The 18,404-nt window shown below is 38.4% G+C and overlaps 1 protein-coding gene across 2 annotated transcripts in view; it reads right to left on the minus strand.

Moving 5' to 3' along the window:
• Nucleotides 1–1,905: 1,905 nt before the first annotated feature.
• LOC101863436 (NADPH oxidase activator) overlaps nucleotides 1,906–18,404 on the minus strand; it is a 32,474-nt gene continuing 15,975 nt past the window's right edge. For both annotated transcript variants that reach the window (XM_005098629.3, XM_035969842.1), the window contains 4 exons: nucleotides 17,243–17,287; nucleotides 14,942–15,046; nucleotides 14,028–14,099; nucleotides 1,906–7,416 (listed from right to left, as the gene is read on the minus strand). In XM_005098629.3, coding sequence (XP_005098686.1) covers nucleotides 6,529–7,416; nucleotides 14,028–14,099; nucleotides 14,942–15,046; nucleotides 17,243–17,287 — 1,110 coding nt within the window. In that variant the 3' untranslated portion in view covers nucleotides 1,906–6,528. The remainder of the gene's footprint in view (nucleotides 7,417–14,027; nucleotides 14,100–14,941; nucleotides 15,047–17,242; nucleotides 17,288–18,404) is intronic.

Here is an 18,404-nt window from a genome sequence, read left to right on the forward strand (position 1 = left end):
TTACGGCACTTGCATCTCATAAGCTTCGAAGATTAGAGGTGTTACTACATGTATAGCATTCATATAACACATATTCCCGCTCTATAGCATGCTCTTCGCGTTTTACAACATTACTAGAGAGCAATATACAAGAAAGGAGGAGGAGGGATAAGGATGATATAAGATGTTTGACTGGAAGGAAGGAACAAATAAAACTGGAGCATTCACCAATCACCGCAGTATTTAGGTCTACTGAAATGCATTTAAAATCAGTTTTTTGGTTCCATTCTCATCAGCTCAACTCTCTCTCTCTCTCTCTCTCTCTCTCTTCTGGCGCTGTGGCTTCATAAGCGGTCAGCGATGCCGACAGCACGCAGGAACTCAACACTCCCCCGGGGGTCCTTAAAAAGTGCATCAGCTCAACTGTATGAAAATATAGCCATTTGAAATTTGAAAGTGTCCACGCACTTTATTTTGTAAACGCTGTACTAGTACATGTATATATAATATTATGATCAATGTTTTTATGCCTTCTTTGAAAAAAAAAAATGATCTTCTTTTTTCTCGTTTTTCTAGTGGGCTATAACTGAACGCCATGAAAACGGAATCCCTGCCTGATAATCTCCAAAAGGGATGATATCAATGCAGCATCACGTAATCTATAATGTGAAAACGAAAGAATAAAACAGCTCAACAGTTTTAACGAACTTTGTTACTCAGTAAGGCCTACACCAGATGCAAAAAATGACACTGAGATTTTTTTTAAAAAACGTTCGCAATTTCTATAGAAACAAAAGATGAAACAAAAAAAGAACAGTGAAAACAGCTAATAAAAACCCTGACGTTTACGTGTTTTTTTTTGTTGTTGTATCAATGCAAAAGCTGAGCTCTAATCAAGGACATAGAAAGAAGAATGGATGTCACCGAAATTTGGTGTCTTGGGAGAAGGCTCAAAGTCTCATGCACAAAGAGGAAAAAAACCCCCAAAGAGGTGCTCCAAATGACAGGATATGGAAGGTCTCTAATCAGAACAATCAGGAACAGACAAAAGAAATTATTTGGAGATATAGAGGAAAAGAAAAGCAGAAAAAGACAGAACTACATACAAAGATGGTCTGAACAGCTTTATGATAAACAATACAATCAGAAAAAAGGAGCTGATTTTTCAAGAGGACTGACAATATGATGGAATGGGGTACCATGATCATCAATGTTTGCTCCAGACTTGATACATTAACAAGATGTACGGTATTATTGAATTATAGGCCACGCTTTCAGTGTATGAGGCCCTCTATATGATTTGTCTTTGTTAAACAAACAGGCTATGCTACAGGTAAATAATAATAAACAAAATAATAGAAAAACATAGAGTAAATAATAGTCAAATAATAAGTTTAGTATTATAACCTTTTAGTTTTAGTTTTAGTTTGATAAGTGTTTTATGGCACTTACAACATAAATAAGTCATACAGGGGCTGAAGATAAAAGATGTTACCAGAGAGTAATATACAAAGAAAAGAAGGATGAGAGATTAGGATAATAGATGTTTGACAGGAGAGAACGACCAAACTACAGTTAGCACCCACCAATCACCCACCCGTATAACCTATACATTGACTCCTCATCAAAGGGCGCACACCGAGCCTTTACAAAAATATGGCCTTTTATTAAAAGCTACTGTTGTTGTTCTTTTCCCCCACGTAATTTGAATTTTTAAACTTAACTGATTACAAGTTCCCTCTACCAGCAAAGGGGACCATGGAAAGTCCTGCACAATGAGGTACGGTCTACACATATACCAGTATGCTTGCGAGCGTACACACACACACACACAACACACACACACATGTACGCAACCATGCATGCATACGCACACATCCACACACAAACAAAAAAAACATGTACGTACAAACACGAACACATATATTAAATGCACACAGATTTATTGAAAAGGCAAAAACTTACAGTTTTGACCAAATAATTTATTAAGTTTTATTGTCAGACAATCTAAAAAGATCCCAAACAGATTTGCTGTAAGCTGAAAAATGCCTTTTTTCATTTTTGGAGCCAAATTTTTTTATTTGCTACATTGATGGCCTGATCAGTTATCCTATTTGTGTGAAAAAATCAAAGTGAAATTGTGACTATTTTCAAAATAAATTAGAATTCTAATTTAGGAAGAACTCCTTTTTTACATGGTTATGATGCCTTTTTATCTCGAAACTGCTGTGAATAAGAAAAAGGTGCTTGGCATTCGTCAGTGTACCCATAGATGTGATCACATCGAGGAAACAGGAAAATAGCAAAACAAGAGTGTAAGTAGTGGAGGAAAGAAACAAACTAAAAATAGTTTTTTTAAAAAGAATCCCTATGTGTTTTCCTCAAGAAATAAAAAATGCTTTTTCAAAAATGTATTTCAAAGGAAATGTGAAATGTAACTTGGATCAAGCGTAGGGTCCATGTTTTCAAAGAATTGCAATGCAATGCTCAAGAACTGTTTCTGATCACCCCCAAAAAAACGCTAAAAAAAAAAAATCCTTCAGGATATTTCAAAGTAAAACTAAGTTTTTCTACATTAATGTCATAAAAAAAGAGTGTCAAAATTTGACTACAGCAAGAAAGACAAGTACATACCTACTCATGACAACCTTAAGGAAGCTACACAATTGAAATCTGTTGAGATATGTAGGCCCTACACAACTAGCTTGAAAATTGAAATCAAGAATATCTCAAATTCCATTCCAAAATAAAATGAAAATAACAGAGGGATGTTCTAACAAAATTGGCCTCCTAAAAGGAAGAGCATACATAGTGATGATACATTTTATTTGTAGAATAACAAAGCATACAGCACCTGCTTATTAAAAGTCTCAACCTTCTGCAGTCCACATTCTATTTAAATTCAACCATAGTTGATATGATTAACTTCTGTAGGACAGCATTGGCCGGAAACACAAGACATTAAGATAAAGTAAAACTGAATCGATTAATACAAAAAGCACAAGATATTTCAACAACTCCATTCCTTTACCCTGATGAATGATGCAATATCGCTTGCACTGGGAAAAATAATTTCATCTTTTTGGAGAACCACCATCCATCAAATCAAAATACCAGTAAGAAGTAAATGACCTATGCATTTGATTTGTAACAAAGAATGATACAGAAGTTCAATTTTACCATCACTAATTAAACGCTTACTATCTCAATCATATTTTAATGCAGCGATACTTGGATCTATAAATAACGAAGTCGTTGGGCTTGACTTTCACTTTAGTTGAATCTTAGTGTTCGTTATAATTAAAAGCAAAAAAATGGGAACATGAGCGTCACAATGTATGGCACAGCATACAGCAACGTCTGTTTCCACCGACCAGAGAGCAATTCATTATGTACATTTACATATCTACATCTAACTAGCCTTTCATTGTCCTGTAACCCGAAGGAAAGGGTGACAATGATTGCGATACACCTGTACCTCTGCCGACTTTCCAAGCCTGAAATGCTTGTGCCTGCTCGCCCCCCACCCCCCTCTTTCCCCTCCACCACATCAGATACAAGCTCTAACAGCCACCTGCCGACCAACATCTCTTTATTTTATATTAAGCATCGTTGTGGGTCTGTTTATGAGTGCAGGTACGGTATATTATAATATTATTAAGTGTGTGTGAGTGCACGAGTGTATGGCAGAGAGGATAAGTAAGAGTAAGAGAGTATGTGTGTATAGGCGTGTACACTAAAACGCCCATATGCATGCATGTATGTGTATGTCTGTGTGGTGAAACACCAAACCAATGAGCCAGCATCTGGACAATAAAAATTTATCTTATCTTATCTTAACTAAACGTGAAACTAAAATATACCGGTACAGAGAGGGAAAAAAATGGCAACCATTTCATTTGGGTAAACAGGAAATAATGCTAAAAAGAAGTTACAAACTTAAACTACTTGATAAAATGACTGTTTCCTGTAAAGCAGTACGGCAAGAAAGGTCACTGTTACATCATAATACAGCACACTTACATTTATACTCAATCAAAAAAGATACAGGAATACAGTAATAGCTAATGTCATCATAAATTGCACTTTATCACTCTATCATACCTTTAATACCAACATACACAATTAGAATGAAGCAACCGCAGTCTGTGGTGTAATGGTAAGGCACTTTGTCTTCTCATACTGAGGACCTGACTTTGCTTCACCGTTGGGGAGAATTTTTATCAAGTATCTCGATCTTTCTACTGGATAATTGTATCCCTCTCAGCCCGGGTTGGCCCTGAAAGGCAGGGTTGAAGCCCGCCTCCTGAATGATCTAAATTCTGTTGATGGGGGTCTAAATCACCTACCAAAATAAAAAAGACCGAAGTAGAAGCATGCATATGATTTACATTTCAGATACAGAAAAGAATATCACAAAACACAAATCATGTACAGGACAGTCTAAACCGTGATGAGTATCACAGGTCTGTACTGAAGATGTTACACAACAATATCACAAAAGGCACATACACCGTTTGATGGTTTGACTAATGCTTTATTCCAATATTTTACAGTTCTTAATGCTTGGTTTCTTTTCTTTCTCTTTAGCCACACCAGGACACTCTTATAAATGTATATATAAATAAGTCATGAGGTAATGATAATGACAATAATAATAAATAGTAATAGCATTTGTATAGTGCAAATTCCTGCTCAACAGTAAACTCTGATGGAGGAATGAGCGAAACATGTGGAATGATTCAGGAATGATTCAGGTAACAATTGTCAGCAACAAGGAAACACTGCAAAAAAAATGTATCATACAAATACAACAGCATTAACATAAAAACGTGATCGTAAAAACAGTAAACTGTTACACTTCCATTACTTGCAGAATGTAAAAAGAGAAAGAATAAGCATAATCTTCAAAGATCAAAACAATCATGATTTCAAGACTAAAGGCAAGCATTTAAATAGTAGACATCATCATGACTATATCCATGAGTATTAGCACAGAAATCCTCCCATGGGAGGTTTTCTAGTCTGATACAGCTTGACTATTTCTACTAATCCCACAAAATTACAAAAACTTGTACTTTAACTAATCTGCTATTTGTACCATGAGGCGACTCAGGAATGTAAAGGCGCTGGGTCTTGGCAAAATAGAAAGCTTCTTGAAGCAGGAAATTGTGAGCTTTTAATTTTAAGGTGTCCGTTACTTCCTCAAGTCAATCCATCTTTTCCAGAGTATTACTCTCACTCTGTACACTTTTAGAGCAGGTTGGTTGATAGGCATGCGAGTTACAAGATCAAACTATTTGAGTCTCTGCTTTTCACTGTGCAGTAGAACAGGTATGTAGCACACATTATTTCTCTGATAGCTGAGATACAAACCCTATCCCACAAAGATAATTCTCCTCCTCTGTCTCACTTAGCATACAACCCCCCCTCCATCCACCCCCCCCCCCCCCCCCCCCAATTCTAAATCTGACCACACACATATATACTAGCATACATTATGACATGATTCCAAAATTTCAAAGTTCTAATCCCAGGATCAGACTTTCATCTTTCGCACAAAATAACCAATGAAGAAAGGTCCCAAGGGGGCTCAGTAGCTAAAGAGGCATAATGTTCGCCTTTCAACCTGATGATTTGAAGTTTGGTCCTCACCAGCATCAGTTGTTTTTTTTTTCAACACCCCTTTGGTCCTTGGAAGGTAGGAATGCGCACCTTGTCTTCTTGGGAAAAGGACAAAAAATGTCAGAGGTAACGGGTGAGGCTGTGCTGAGATGGCATAGATTTAATAGATGATTGTCACTCACAGTATTGCACTATCATAGCACCTGTAACCATTGCCGTTTTCATCCATTGGTGCCCATTTGATGCCCATCTGTCTACCACCAGACTAGTCTGACAACCGTTTCACTTGAAGGACTACTAGTCTACTGCGATCCGCAATACTAAACATTTTCCGTTTGTGTGTTATACAGACTTGGGACTATCACTGGCTGATTGACAATTGTAAAAATGTTTTTGAGGAAGTAGATTGTAGATTGTTCAAGGGCGGCGGGGGGCGGTGACTGGCACCCTTAATTTTAAAAAATGAATGCATCACGGTGTGGGAGCGGTGGTATATAAGTTTATAAAATTACCGTACGCAGGTCTTATGGCAGAAAACAATGTTATGGTAGACTGTCAGGCAGACCATGGGGTTTGCATCATCATCCTTCAAGTCCAAAACCATCCATAAGCATAATTTCTAGCACAACATCGCATTCCGAATCCACCTTATTATTGTGGCAAGAGCAGACAAATTACACAGGGACTGAAATCATTTGTGGCCAGTGTACAATCTCACAGTCATAAAATAAAGGTTCAAGTCACTCACCCACAGCTGAAACCTTATCATAACACTTTCACTTTCCCTTTGAGCATAACATGACAAGAAAGCACAGTCTGTAAAATTATAAATGATTTTAAAATAAATTATCTTTCAAATAAATAGTACAACATCCCATAACATTAGCAAAGTCATGACTACATTAAGCATTTTCAGATTTGTATTCATTTTTTAAATCTTGGAGGAGGAGGTCTGGGTGGTTTAGGAGATTTCTGTGTGGTATTTGACCCTTGTGTGGGTGACACAGAGCTCTGTGTTGACTTCAAAGTTGTGATAGGTTGTGCAGCAGAGTATGGAGGGGAAACTGTACTCGAAACACCAGGATATTTGTTCTGACTACCCTGCTCTGGGCTTGGTTTTCTGGATCTTTCAGCAGCATCGTTTTGTACCAGACTCCCTGCCATCAACAAACTAGGGTGGACTCTAGACAGGACGGACGGAACAGCTCGGCTGTGCGAGTCATTAGAGGATGTGCTGGTGAGATCAGCTTTTCTCTTTTCATAAGAGCCCTGGACACTTTGGGAATGAAGTGAACGGTTCTGTTGGGTCTGAACCTGTGGCATACACAAACGTACATTAGCAGGATTTAGCAGCATATCATCCATTCTTCCCTTTGGGGGTTTAGATAAATGACTCTGACGACCCACTTGGAAACCTTGAGACTGTGCTCTCACTTCTGAAGGTTTACCAGTTGTAGATAAACCACTTGCTGCTGAGCCATTCGGCTGTACACCACTTCCTGTTTTCCTCATTCCAGGAAAGCTGGGACTATCACGTGCAGACCTCCCCCGCAATACGTCGGACACAGGCGTTGGGGCAGAGTCAGAATCCACATCTTCATAAACATGCTCTGTATCAAAGTCAAGAACATTTTCCACACTTTTGCTCTTCCTCAACCCAGGACTAGGCGACCCATGCTGTAATCTTGGTGGTGGTCGTGATGGGCGAGGGGGGAGTCGGATGTTCTCTCCAGACTGACCACGGAGTGGTTGCCCATGAAGTGCCTTTGGAGATCCTGGCAGAGACACTGAGTGTCCAGCTCGTACATTTGCCTATGGGGAAACAGACAAAGTGATTACAATAACACAGAATCCAAAGCAATGATTGTATTGCTGACATCATTTTCATGTCAGTAGATTCATGTTCAGTACAATGTTATGTAAATGACTATGTATCCATTCATGTATTTTGTGAATTGCATTGTGTATATTATTTTATTATATATGTGCTCATTTCGTGAAGATGTGTAAGCGTGCGTGTGTGATAAGCAAGTAGATGTGTGTGTGTGCGGGTGTGTGTGTGTGTGTTTGGCGAAGATGTGTGTGCAAATGTGTGCGTGTTATGTGTGCGTGAGTGTGTGTGTGTGTGTGTGTGTGTATGTGCGTGTGTGTTGCGTGCTGGAATATTGTTAGTATATGCATTCATGTAAAGTATTGTAGAGCGCCTAGAGCTGTGTTTCCACGGGAGTGGGCGCTATAGCAATAATCTTCATTATCATTATTATTATTATTATTATGATACTGACTGATCAACTTAAACGCTCCATCATTTTATGTGTGCAATACTAAAGTTTACCTGCATGTCGTATTCAGCTTCTAAATAGAGTTACAATCAGAATACCTAGTACGTAACTAGCTTAACATTATTTTGTTTATATCATTTTAAACTAATACTATGCATGTGACTGTGAGCCTGTTTATAAGTGAAAGCATACTATTATATTATTATGTGCACAGATGTGGGTGGAAGAGAGGATGTGCGGTGGAAGAGTGCGTGTGTATATGGGTCACGGCGTCATTTTTCGCCCGATTCTGTTACCTTTAGTTAGCGTGACTCAGCAGCCCGCTGGAGCTCCCCGGCTCGGGGTCATGGGGTTAATGAGCCTTGAAGCGACTTTGCCGGTGTCGGTTAAGAAGTTCGCATTTTTGTCTACATTTGAAACTATATAACTTCTTCCCCATTCCACACAGCAAACCATTACGGGGATGTACAAAAAGCTCAACTTCTTGAGATTTATTCTGTTTTTGAATGGTTAATTTCTGTGCCTTAGTTTTTGTTCAAGACAAGTGTTTGTAGAGTACCCAATTTGTCCTATTTTAGTTACATACTTCTGAATAAATGATTGTTTATTTTAAAAAGGCACGACAGATCTCTCCAAAAGCTGTGTTAAACTGACTACGAATATCGTGTCTTTTACCATGAGAAATCTTACATCTGCGCGAATAGTAATAGTCAAGTTATAAGAGAAGAAAGATGCACATCTGCATTTTTTAACTAAAGACACTTAGCGTTAGCTCTTGTTCTACTATTAACAAGAGAAAGTTACTCTGCCTTTGTTCATGAATCATGCTGTGTCTGTGGCAGCCTGCATACAACTAAGAATAATATTTTATGAGATTAAAAAGCCCCTACAAAAGTGTGTTAATACATGGGTAGAGATGAACTTCTTGTATGGAATTAAAAAATGACAGCTAACATTCATTCTTAGTTTTTGTGTCGGACATATGCGCAGACACTCATGAATGTAAGGAAATAAGAACATTGTCAGTTATTGCAAATGGCTATAGAAACGAAAATAAAAGCTGGAAAAGCCTGGTGCTGATTCAGTGTCACTGGAAAGCTAGAAATTATTCTTATAATTCAATTACGAGAAGTCATCCCTGTTATCCTGTCAACTTACAAAACCTAGATCTAACGTTTAAAGAAAAATAAGGAATAATTTATGGAGTGTAACAGATAGTCTACTGTTTGTGTATTACATTGTTGTAGATGTATTCTTGCACTAAATATCGGTTTGCACTTTTTCGTAGAGAGACATCAGGGTAATTTTGATAAGCTTTAGAGAAAATATGCGAATATTCCTCATTATATTAGACACATAAAGTTGTATTTGGAGGAATTACTTCATAGTGAATTTGTGTGCCAGATGGATAAAGTTGCAAAATTACAGCTTCCTATTATACGCGCAGATACCAGCTTTTCTGAGAATCTGCACCAATGTTATTTCGTTCATGTTCCAAAAGTTCGACAGTCTTTGTCTGGCTTTTTTTTTACATTGATTTTTTTTCATTCAGACGTACAAAAAATTTTACAATTTAGCATTGCCGACTTCAGCGCGTCTAATGAAACAACCAGACAAGTTACAATGTCTGTCGTTTTTTTGGTCTCATGAGCAGAAATGTTTGCTTTGGGTGCACTAAATGATAATTATCATAAATACAAGGATACACCTAATACTGTACGTTGAAAAGTACCAAAAATTGAGTCAGCCCAGACAGAGCGGCGACAGGGAGCTGACCCCCGTGACCCCGACGTGATAAGGCGCTCGGCGGGGAACCCCCCTTTACAACTAAAACTCCACTGCCGGTGCGCCATGGGGTGTGCACCTGTGCGGTGCGTATGTCTGTGTGTGCATGTTTGTGTGTGTGTGTGGGTGGGGAAAGTGTGTGTATGCATGTGTGTGAGTATGTGTCTATGTGGTAAAACACCAAACCAATGTGCTATGATCTAGACCAGTGGTTTTCAAAAAGGGCGAGAGTTTGGGGGGCGCTGTGGCGAAACTAGGCGATTGGGGGCGCTGATGGGCGCTAAGGGGCGGTGTGAAATTTTCATGACATGCAACATAAAACATGATGAGGGGAAAAAAGCCACATAAAAGAACAAAAACAAAAACAAAAATTGATAGCTTAGGCATAGTTTACACTTATAACTAAGAACTTTCTTTCCCAGCCCGCAAATCCCATATAAAGAAGATTCATCACGACAAATCTGACAAAGATGTGGCAAACTTCAAAACTCTAAAGATCAATTTTCAGAAATGAAAATCAGTGAAACCGATGTTTGCAGCCAACGTCGATCAAGCTGATGAAGGCTTACGAGCAACATATAATTTATCTCAGCTAATTACAAAGGCAGGGAAACACCATGCTATCGGTAGGACCTCATATTGCCTGCGATAAGAGAGGTGGTCAGCACAGTCCTGCAACGTGCCCCGGAGCCTGTGTTGAAATTTTTCCCACTAAGTGCAAATACATATTCAAAAACGTTTAGATGAGATGTCAGCTAATGTTGAGGAATCACTGTGCAAAATGCTGAAAGGACGTGAGCTCAGCCTTTAACTGGATATCAGTTCATAGAAGGTGAGGAAATAATGCAAGAATTGTTATATTTGCGAAAATGTCGGAAACAGATACCAAAGGCGAGTCCATTTTCAAAGTGGTCCAAGAATTTTTCGAGGAGAAACAGATCCCTCTGACCAATACAGATGCCTGTGCAACAGATGGGGCACCGTCGATGGCAGGTCGGAAACGTGGATTTATGAACTTCTTGAAGAAATCAGTCCATGGAGTATTTACTGTTTACTGTGTCATTCACAGACAGAATTTGGTTGTAAAAAACCTGAATGATAGTCTGCATGGCACACTGGTCATTGGCATCAAGTGTGTGAACAATATCAAAGTCCACGCTTTGAACTCGCGACTGAAAATGACGAGTACTTTCAATGCTTATTTTTGCACATTGAAGTCTGGTGGCTCTCGAAAGGAAACTGTTGAACACAATTATTGTTCTGCCTGTTTGACTCTGTGCTGGAGCTTTTTTCAAGAAACAGACAGTGATTATTATAGTCTGCAATAAACTGAAAGAACACAAGAACAACATTGCGCTCCTCACAAATCTTTTCACAAAGTTCAACCAGTTCAACTTTCAGCTGCAAGGGGATGACACCAACCTGATCAAGGCTTTCATCATTCTTGTCGAAATTGGAAATGATCCGCCGAAACATTGGCAGAAGAAAATTTCTCAGTTTCCTAGCTTGACGAAGACACTGAAAGAAGGGCGCATTTCTGACGAGGAACTACAAATATATATAGCAACCACCTCAGAGATTTGCACGCTGATATGAAGACAAGGTTTAGCCTCCTGATATTTTTAAACTGGAAATTCCATAATAATAATAATAATAATATATAACATTTAAAGAGCGCATTTCCAAAAAAAGTAGCTCAATGCGCTTTACATTGGAATACCCATTTTTCAAAAACCTTTCTTACTACTTCCTTTCTTCTCAAGCAATATACATTAATGCACACACACACACACACACATACACACACACACACACACACACACACACACACACACACACACACACACACACAGAGACTATTTTCATCCAGACATAGGAAAAGAACAAATGTAATGAAAGATAACGTTAAAAGCTTATGAAGGATAGGCCTGTAGGAACAGAAAATGTTTAAGATGTCTTTTGAAGCTATCAAGTGTTCTTATTTGTCTTAGTTTCATGGGTAATCTGTTCCACATAAATGGACCAAGATATGAGAAAGATCTCTCTCCATATGATTTGTATGATTTTACAGGTGTCACAAGTAGGGTGTTATCGTTCGATGATCTTAGGTTTCTCCCTGGTTTATATATACTGAGAAGTTCTTGTAGATAAAAAGGAGCAGTTTTATTTACACATTTGAAACACATGACGCAGATTTTAAATATTATTCGTTCTTTTACAGGGAGCCAATGCAGTTCTTTTAATAATGGAGTGACATGGTCTCGTTTTTTAGATCTTGTTATCAGTCTAGCGGCATTGTTTTGAATTACTTGTAAACGATTCAAATATTTGTTGTTCAGACCTGCCAGGAGTGAGTTACAATAGTCTAATCTAGATAGGATAAGAGATGTTACCAGTGTTTTTGTGGTCTCTTCGCTTAAGTACTTTCGAACTAGGCCTATCCTTCTCAGCTGAAAATAAAGGGATTTGGACAGAGATTCTACAAACGAGCCCATTGATAAGTGGTGGTCAATATATACACCGAGATTCCTGACAACTTCTTTACAGATGTCATATGCCCATATAAATCAAAGTTGACACTTTCCAGATCTTTATTTAATCGTGGATTTTTTATAAGAATGATGTCTGTCTTTTCTTCGTTTAGTTTCAATTTGTTTACTGTCATCCACTTTTTGATTTCATAAAAACATTGTTTAGTGATGGAAATCATGTTTGGTAGATCTTGAATGGTGCCAATAACATACATTTGGGAATCATCGGCATAAAAATGATAATTCAATCCATGATTTTGTAAAATGCTTGCTAAGGGCTGTGTATATAGTGTAAAGAGCACTGGTCCAAGAAACATCTTTATTGTCTAGATCAGTGGTTTTCAAACTTTTTTCGCCCACCGCCCCCTTTTTCACCCAGCCAAGTCCCAGCGCCCCCTACTCCGCCCCAACCATCAATACGACATAACGACATGCATAATATAATAACAATCACAAATAAAGAGAGAGCTCAAAAAGTAGGGTAGAAAGTAGCGTGGATTTTTTATAAGCACTGGTCCAAATACTGGATACTGGACCCATTGAACACTGAAACAGATGATAACTTGCTAGTAGCAATTGAAGAAGAGCTTCTGACGATGAAATGTGACTTTGAAATCTAACCATTGTTCAAAAAGCCGTACCAGTCATTCTGGTTGAAAACTGTTGTGCAAGACAAATATCCTTCCCTGTGGGAAAAGATCAAGTTGTTGTTCATCTCTTTTCCCGCCTCCTATCTAGTAGAAAGGGGATTCAGTGCAGTGACCAGGTTGCTGACGAAACGTAGCGATTTGCGTCTGCTTCTGACCAATCTGAAACCTGATGTTAATAAGTTGGTTCCGTCTTTGCAGGTCCATCCTTCCCATTAGGGTAGTGTCAATAACTTATTTGCGCATGCTTACTTCGTAGTTTGCTCTTACTTGATATCTCAATGTGTCTTTTCTTTTTTTTTCTTCTCTTTTTTTAAAAAGCAAAACATTCACTTGTTTAACAGAGTTTTTTATGTGCACGTGCTACCACTGTTGATGAAACTGATGATGATGATGATGATGATGATGATGATGATGATGATGATGATGATGACGATGATAATTACAGACTAAGATCCATGCATACTTTTTCTTTCGTGTGGTTTCTCACATTTGAACAACTTAATATTTTTATTTTCTACAATGGAGATATTTGATACAAATCCCAGGCAACTTTATTGCAGCACGTTGATGGGAGAAAACGTTTCATAATGATAATGTCAATCTGTTTTCAAACCAACGATTACGGGCGTTTTTATTTATTTATTTATTTCTTGGCGTTATGCTTCTGTAAATGTGATAATACATATTTTATTTTTATTGATGTTAATAACACTGGTCGTTTAGTACCGATGACAACTATATGCATAAAATGACAGTATTTTGTTCTCAATCCCCTTGCATAAGATTGGAGAAAAATGTGTTTTATTATCTCTCATACACGCTTAATTTAAAACTCTGTAATGATGGTGATTTGTGACTCAACTAATATTCAGAACTAAATCATTAGAATTTACGCACGCTACTTTCTACCCTACTTTTTGAGCTCTCTCTTTATTTGTGATTGTTATTATATTATGCATGTCGTTATGTCGTATTGATGGTTGGGGCGGAGTAGGGGGCGCTGGGACTTGGCTGGGTGAAAAAGGGGGCGGTGGGCGAAAAAAGTTTGAAAACCACTGATCTAGACAATAAAGATGTTTCTTATCTTATCGAAAAACCATTCAAAACAAAGACCACAACCACCAAATTGTACAGATTTATATCAAAGGTTGATTGGTTTTATTTCAATTACATACCGGCACTAGAACATCTTTTTCTTTCTGTTCAACTGCGTACTCAATATCTTTCTCTTGTACAGATGATATCACCTGGAAAATACGAGTTGAGACCTGCATAAATAAACAAGCAAATCTAGATATAACAGAAAAAGGAACACTTGAAATCAGCTCTCTCTCTCTCTCTCTCTCTCCACACACACACACACCTCCCAACATTTTCATCACTAACAGAGAAGACCATGCACAGATCATTCTTCGTTCCTATCAATTCAAACGACTCAAATCATCAGAACCTCAAAATAAATCCAACTTGCGACAGAGTGACTTATAAAGAAGCATTAGAATAGAAAACAAAACAAAACGAGTGTCAAACTGTGAAAGACCCAGTTTTAATGCTAACCACTGGGATTTGAATACTTCAGATGGTGTGTCTGAAATTTGTTTGAGAAGTTTCAAGACCCTTAGTGTTGGCTAGCAAAAAAGAAGGACATCAATTAAAAAACAACTTTACACTTCTCAAAGGAGAATAAAAGCAGAAGCTAATTCAAAGAGGTTTAGATATCATACTGGAGCTTGAGGCAGTGACTTCACCCTCGTAAATGAATGGGGGCTGCGAGTGCCCACTCTGGGATGCTGAGCTTGAGGGAAAGAACAACAAACAGGGGAGTACTTTTTGAGACTCGTATGGAGATATCTTGAGGGTCTTGGAAAGAAACCTAAAAGCTTGCACTAGAACGTGGGAGGCAGGGAAGTGTTTAATGCACTACAGCACGTGGAAGGTGGGTTGGGGGCTCAGAGTGTTCATGTGAATAGAGACACATCGGCCATGCCATTCAACGCAAGAAGGCGCCTGTGTCTAACACATGTGACGACGTCACTGCCACGAGCTCTCGTACTACAACTCTTTGAGCTAACCACATTTAACCATTCACCTTTGCCCTTCCCAGAAAATCATGCTTGACAAGATTGTCCACCATGTTCTTCGGAGGGTAGAAGAGGCAGTCCTCAATCGGCACGGTCTCCAAAATTGCTGGAGCCTGGAGGGGAGAGAGATAAACACAGAGAGGTGAGACGAAGAACTCTTTACAGTACACTTGGCTTTTACTGAGTCAAAGTTCACAGTGAGTCAGCACAATAGTGAAACAAAATGTGAGGCAGCATGGTGAAATCAGGCACTCGTCAAAATAATGAAAGTGAAGAAACTGGCATTTTTTCGCAGGTTTGGGAATTTTAATCAAATTTTTGTATTTTGGCTCAACACCTTTCATGTCCATTAAAAAACACATTTGCTTTTATTTTAAAATGTTGATTAACACTTTCCCTACCACGTGCGACTCACGGACCTGGCTTCGCTGGACCGAGAGCCGCAAAATACAGCTCGAGTGGCTTGCTATCTATTCCAATCCAGTAATGAAAAGACACGAAATTCTCGGCCGATCCACTTTTACAAAATAATAGAATAGACTTCCTGTTAGCAGATACAAAAGAAAATACTGCACTGACAGACGATTTTTAGTCATTTCAGCGCTTTTTTTGTCCCCTTCGAAATGTAAATATGAGAAAAAAAAGCGCTCCCCTGACTTCAGTATATGTCTTATATTTTCACTTCTATATTAGGTGTACGCATAACTAACATTCAGCATTTCTTTGCATTACTTGAGGCAACCTACCTGGGAAGTTTGAAAGAAGCTGTTGTTTTACTTTTTTAGATATGACCTTTCAAAGCTGGAAAATGATAGATTTCAGATGCTACGTGCAAACTAGACTGAATCCCTTTTTTTCATGAGAAGATAACTGTTGGATTAAAAAAAATAATATTTGAATGTAAGAAAAGAAAAGCAAAAAGAAAAGACTAGATTCTAGGCATTTTTTTTTTCTTTGCAGAAATCAGGAGCAAAAAGACAAACAGTAAGAGTGCACTATATAAGATACTTGTACAAAACAAACAGCAATAACTAATACACCCAGACCTTTCATCTTACAGAAAAAATAGTTCCACAAATCTCTGATGTTTAGGTAAAGGGGCTTTCTGACATTTAGAATCTTTCCAGAACTCACAAAAAATGCATCCAGAAAAGCTCAGAAGGCTTATGCTGGTGGGGATATTTTTTAAAATAAAAAACAAGGCAAATGGACAGGCTTTAAGTTTAAGATGAAACCTGTAACTCCACATGCACAAAAATTGACGGGCGCCTGCTTCCACCATGACGCGTCACAAATATTGCCATCAGTACCAATGGCAACTTCAAAACCATTGTGTAATGACAGCAGAAGTTTACTTTTAAAATGTTTATCTCCAAGAGGGGTAAACCCACTATGTCAGGGCCCTTTTTGGTACTAAATCTACAAATGACAAAAACGCCACTAAATTGGTCATTAAATCACAACAAGTGAACCTATTTAAATAGGTCTTCATGTAATGAATGAAATCCAGGTAAAAGAGACCTGACTGCCAAAAAATAATTTGATGTTGAAGTCGTTGTAAAGGAATATGCGCGAGCTGCTGTCAGCGGCTCACCAGTACAGCGGTTCTGACTGCGAGCAGCTGAGAGCGGCTTGCCGGAGATAAAGAGTTAAGGAACTGACACATTTTGATACGATCTTTCAGCGTGCTATATCAATGATGTTTATGCTCCGTGTGCCATAAAGAAAAGGGTCAACTCTTTCCTGTTCTACTACTGTAATCAAAATCAATCAGCCGGCCCTAAAAAATCTTGAGCCAGCACACACAATAAATAGTTAAAAAGTGCTGAAGGCTATCTTTTGTGTCTTCTCTCATCATCTATATCAAAAGGGTTTTTTCGTGCCCTGAAAGTTTTTAAAAACCAGTTACACTGTTAGAGCATAATAAGATCAATATAACAAATTATAAAGGAAACAACAATCAATATAAAGACATTATTGTTGGTTGCTGCAGAGCACCCCCCCTTCTATGTTGAGCTTGAGTAACGGCATCTTGCTCAAAGATAAAAAAGGACGCCCAGGACAGGCTTTGCTGGAGAAAGTTGTTGGTGGCCTATACTCCAGTGGGAGTTAAAAAGGGCAAGAGAGAGAGAGCTCAAAGATTAAACTCCAAGATCATCTATTTTTCATTTGAAAGCTATATCACTGTTATTGCTTGAGTGTCATTACAAGGTTCCCTTCTCCCCTGTATTAAATACTGTCATCACCATCCCCTCCACCAACCACATCAACAACAGTTCTACATAACATACTACTTCACATGATCTCACCTGACAAGAGAAAGACCTTCGAACCGCTGCTACACAGTCATCTATCTGAAGAAAAAAAAAATAGAAAAAACAAAACAATGACAGTCTCGTACGCACACAAAAACAGGCATTTAACAAATAGATTTGCAGGTTCCAATTTTTTCTTGCAAATGAACATGAATATATTTTTACAGTTAAAAATCGTACATAGTGAAATTTGTACATACATAAAGATTTCAGCATCTCCCTTACTTTGCTACGTGCAAGCTAGACTGAATCACTTTTTTTCATGAGAAGATGACTATGTTGGATTTAAAAAAAAAAAAAAATTTGAATGTAAGACAAGAAAAGCAAAAAGAAAAGACAAGCCATCTTTTTTTTCTTTGCAGAAATCAGGAGTAAAAAAACAAACACTATGAGTGCACTATATCAGAAACTTACACAAAACAAACAGCAATAACTAATACACAAAGACCTTTCATCTTACAGAAAAAATAGTTCCACAAATCTCCGATGTTTACGTTAAGGGGCTTCCGGACATGTAGAATCTTTCCAGAACTCACTAAAAATGCATCTAGAAAAGCTCAGACGGCTTATGTTGGTGGGGAATCACTGAGATAGATCTGGCAAGAGTCCACTACAAGAATTCATGGGTCTACAAGTGGCTTTCCAAAATCTACGTATGTAGTAATACTATCAGAAATCTAGTACAGTAGTCTCCGCCTAAGATCCCGCCACTTACGATCCCGGTTCGCTTAAGATCCCGTTGTTTTAGGAAAACATAATTTTTACTATACAAAAGTTACCCTTAAGATCCCGCTCTGATGGTCTACATTCGGCTAAGATCCCGCATTTCAGATCATAATTTGCTAAACAAAAACCCGGGCGGGCACAGCCGATCAACCAAGAGTAAAAAGTTGAGATCAATAAACTGTCCGTCGCGTCAAAGATCAACCACTATCGTGAATGTGATCACATACACGTTGTAAAACTCGATGAAGCGATACAATGTTTGCCCCAGACGGGATCACACCCAGATGTGAACTGACCGACGCGTTTGTTTTCCCCACGCATCGCACTTACACCTGAGCTCGCCACCTAAACTTGCATCACTCGCTGGGTGGGTAGGGCCTACACCTATACGTTCTTACTGATCGTCTAGGCCTACACGTTCGCTCCAGGC

The sequence above is a fragment of the Aplysia californica genome, unplaced genomic scaffold, assembly GCF_000002075.1.
Source record: "Aplysia californica isolate F4 #8 unplaced genomic scaffold, AplCal3.0 scaffold00188, whole genome shotgun sequence".
Lineage (NCBI taxonomy): Eukaryota > Metazoa > Mollusca > Gastropoda > Aplysiida > Aplysiidae > Aplysia > Aplysia californica.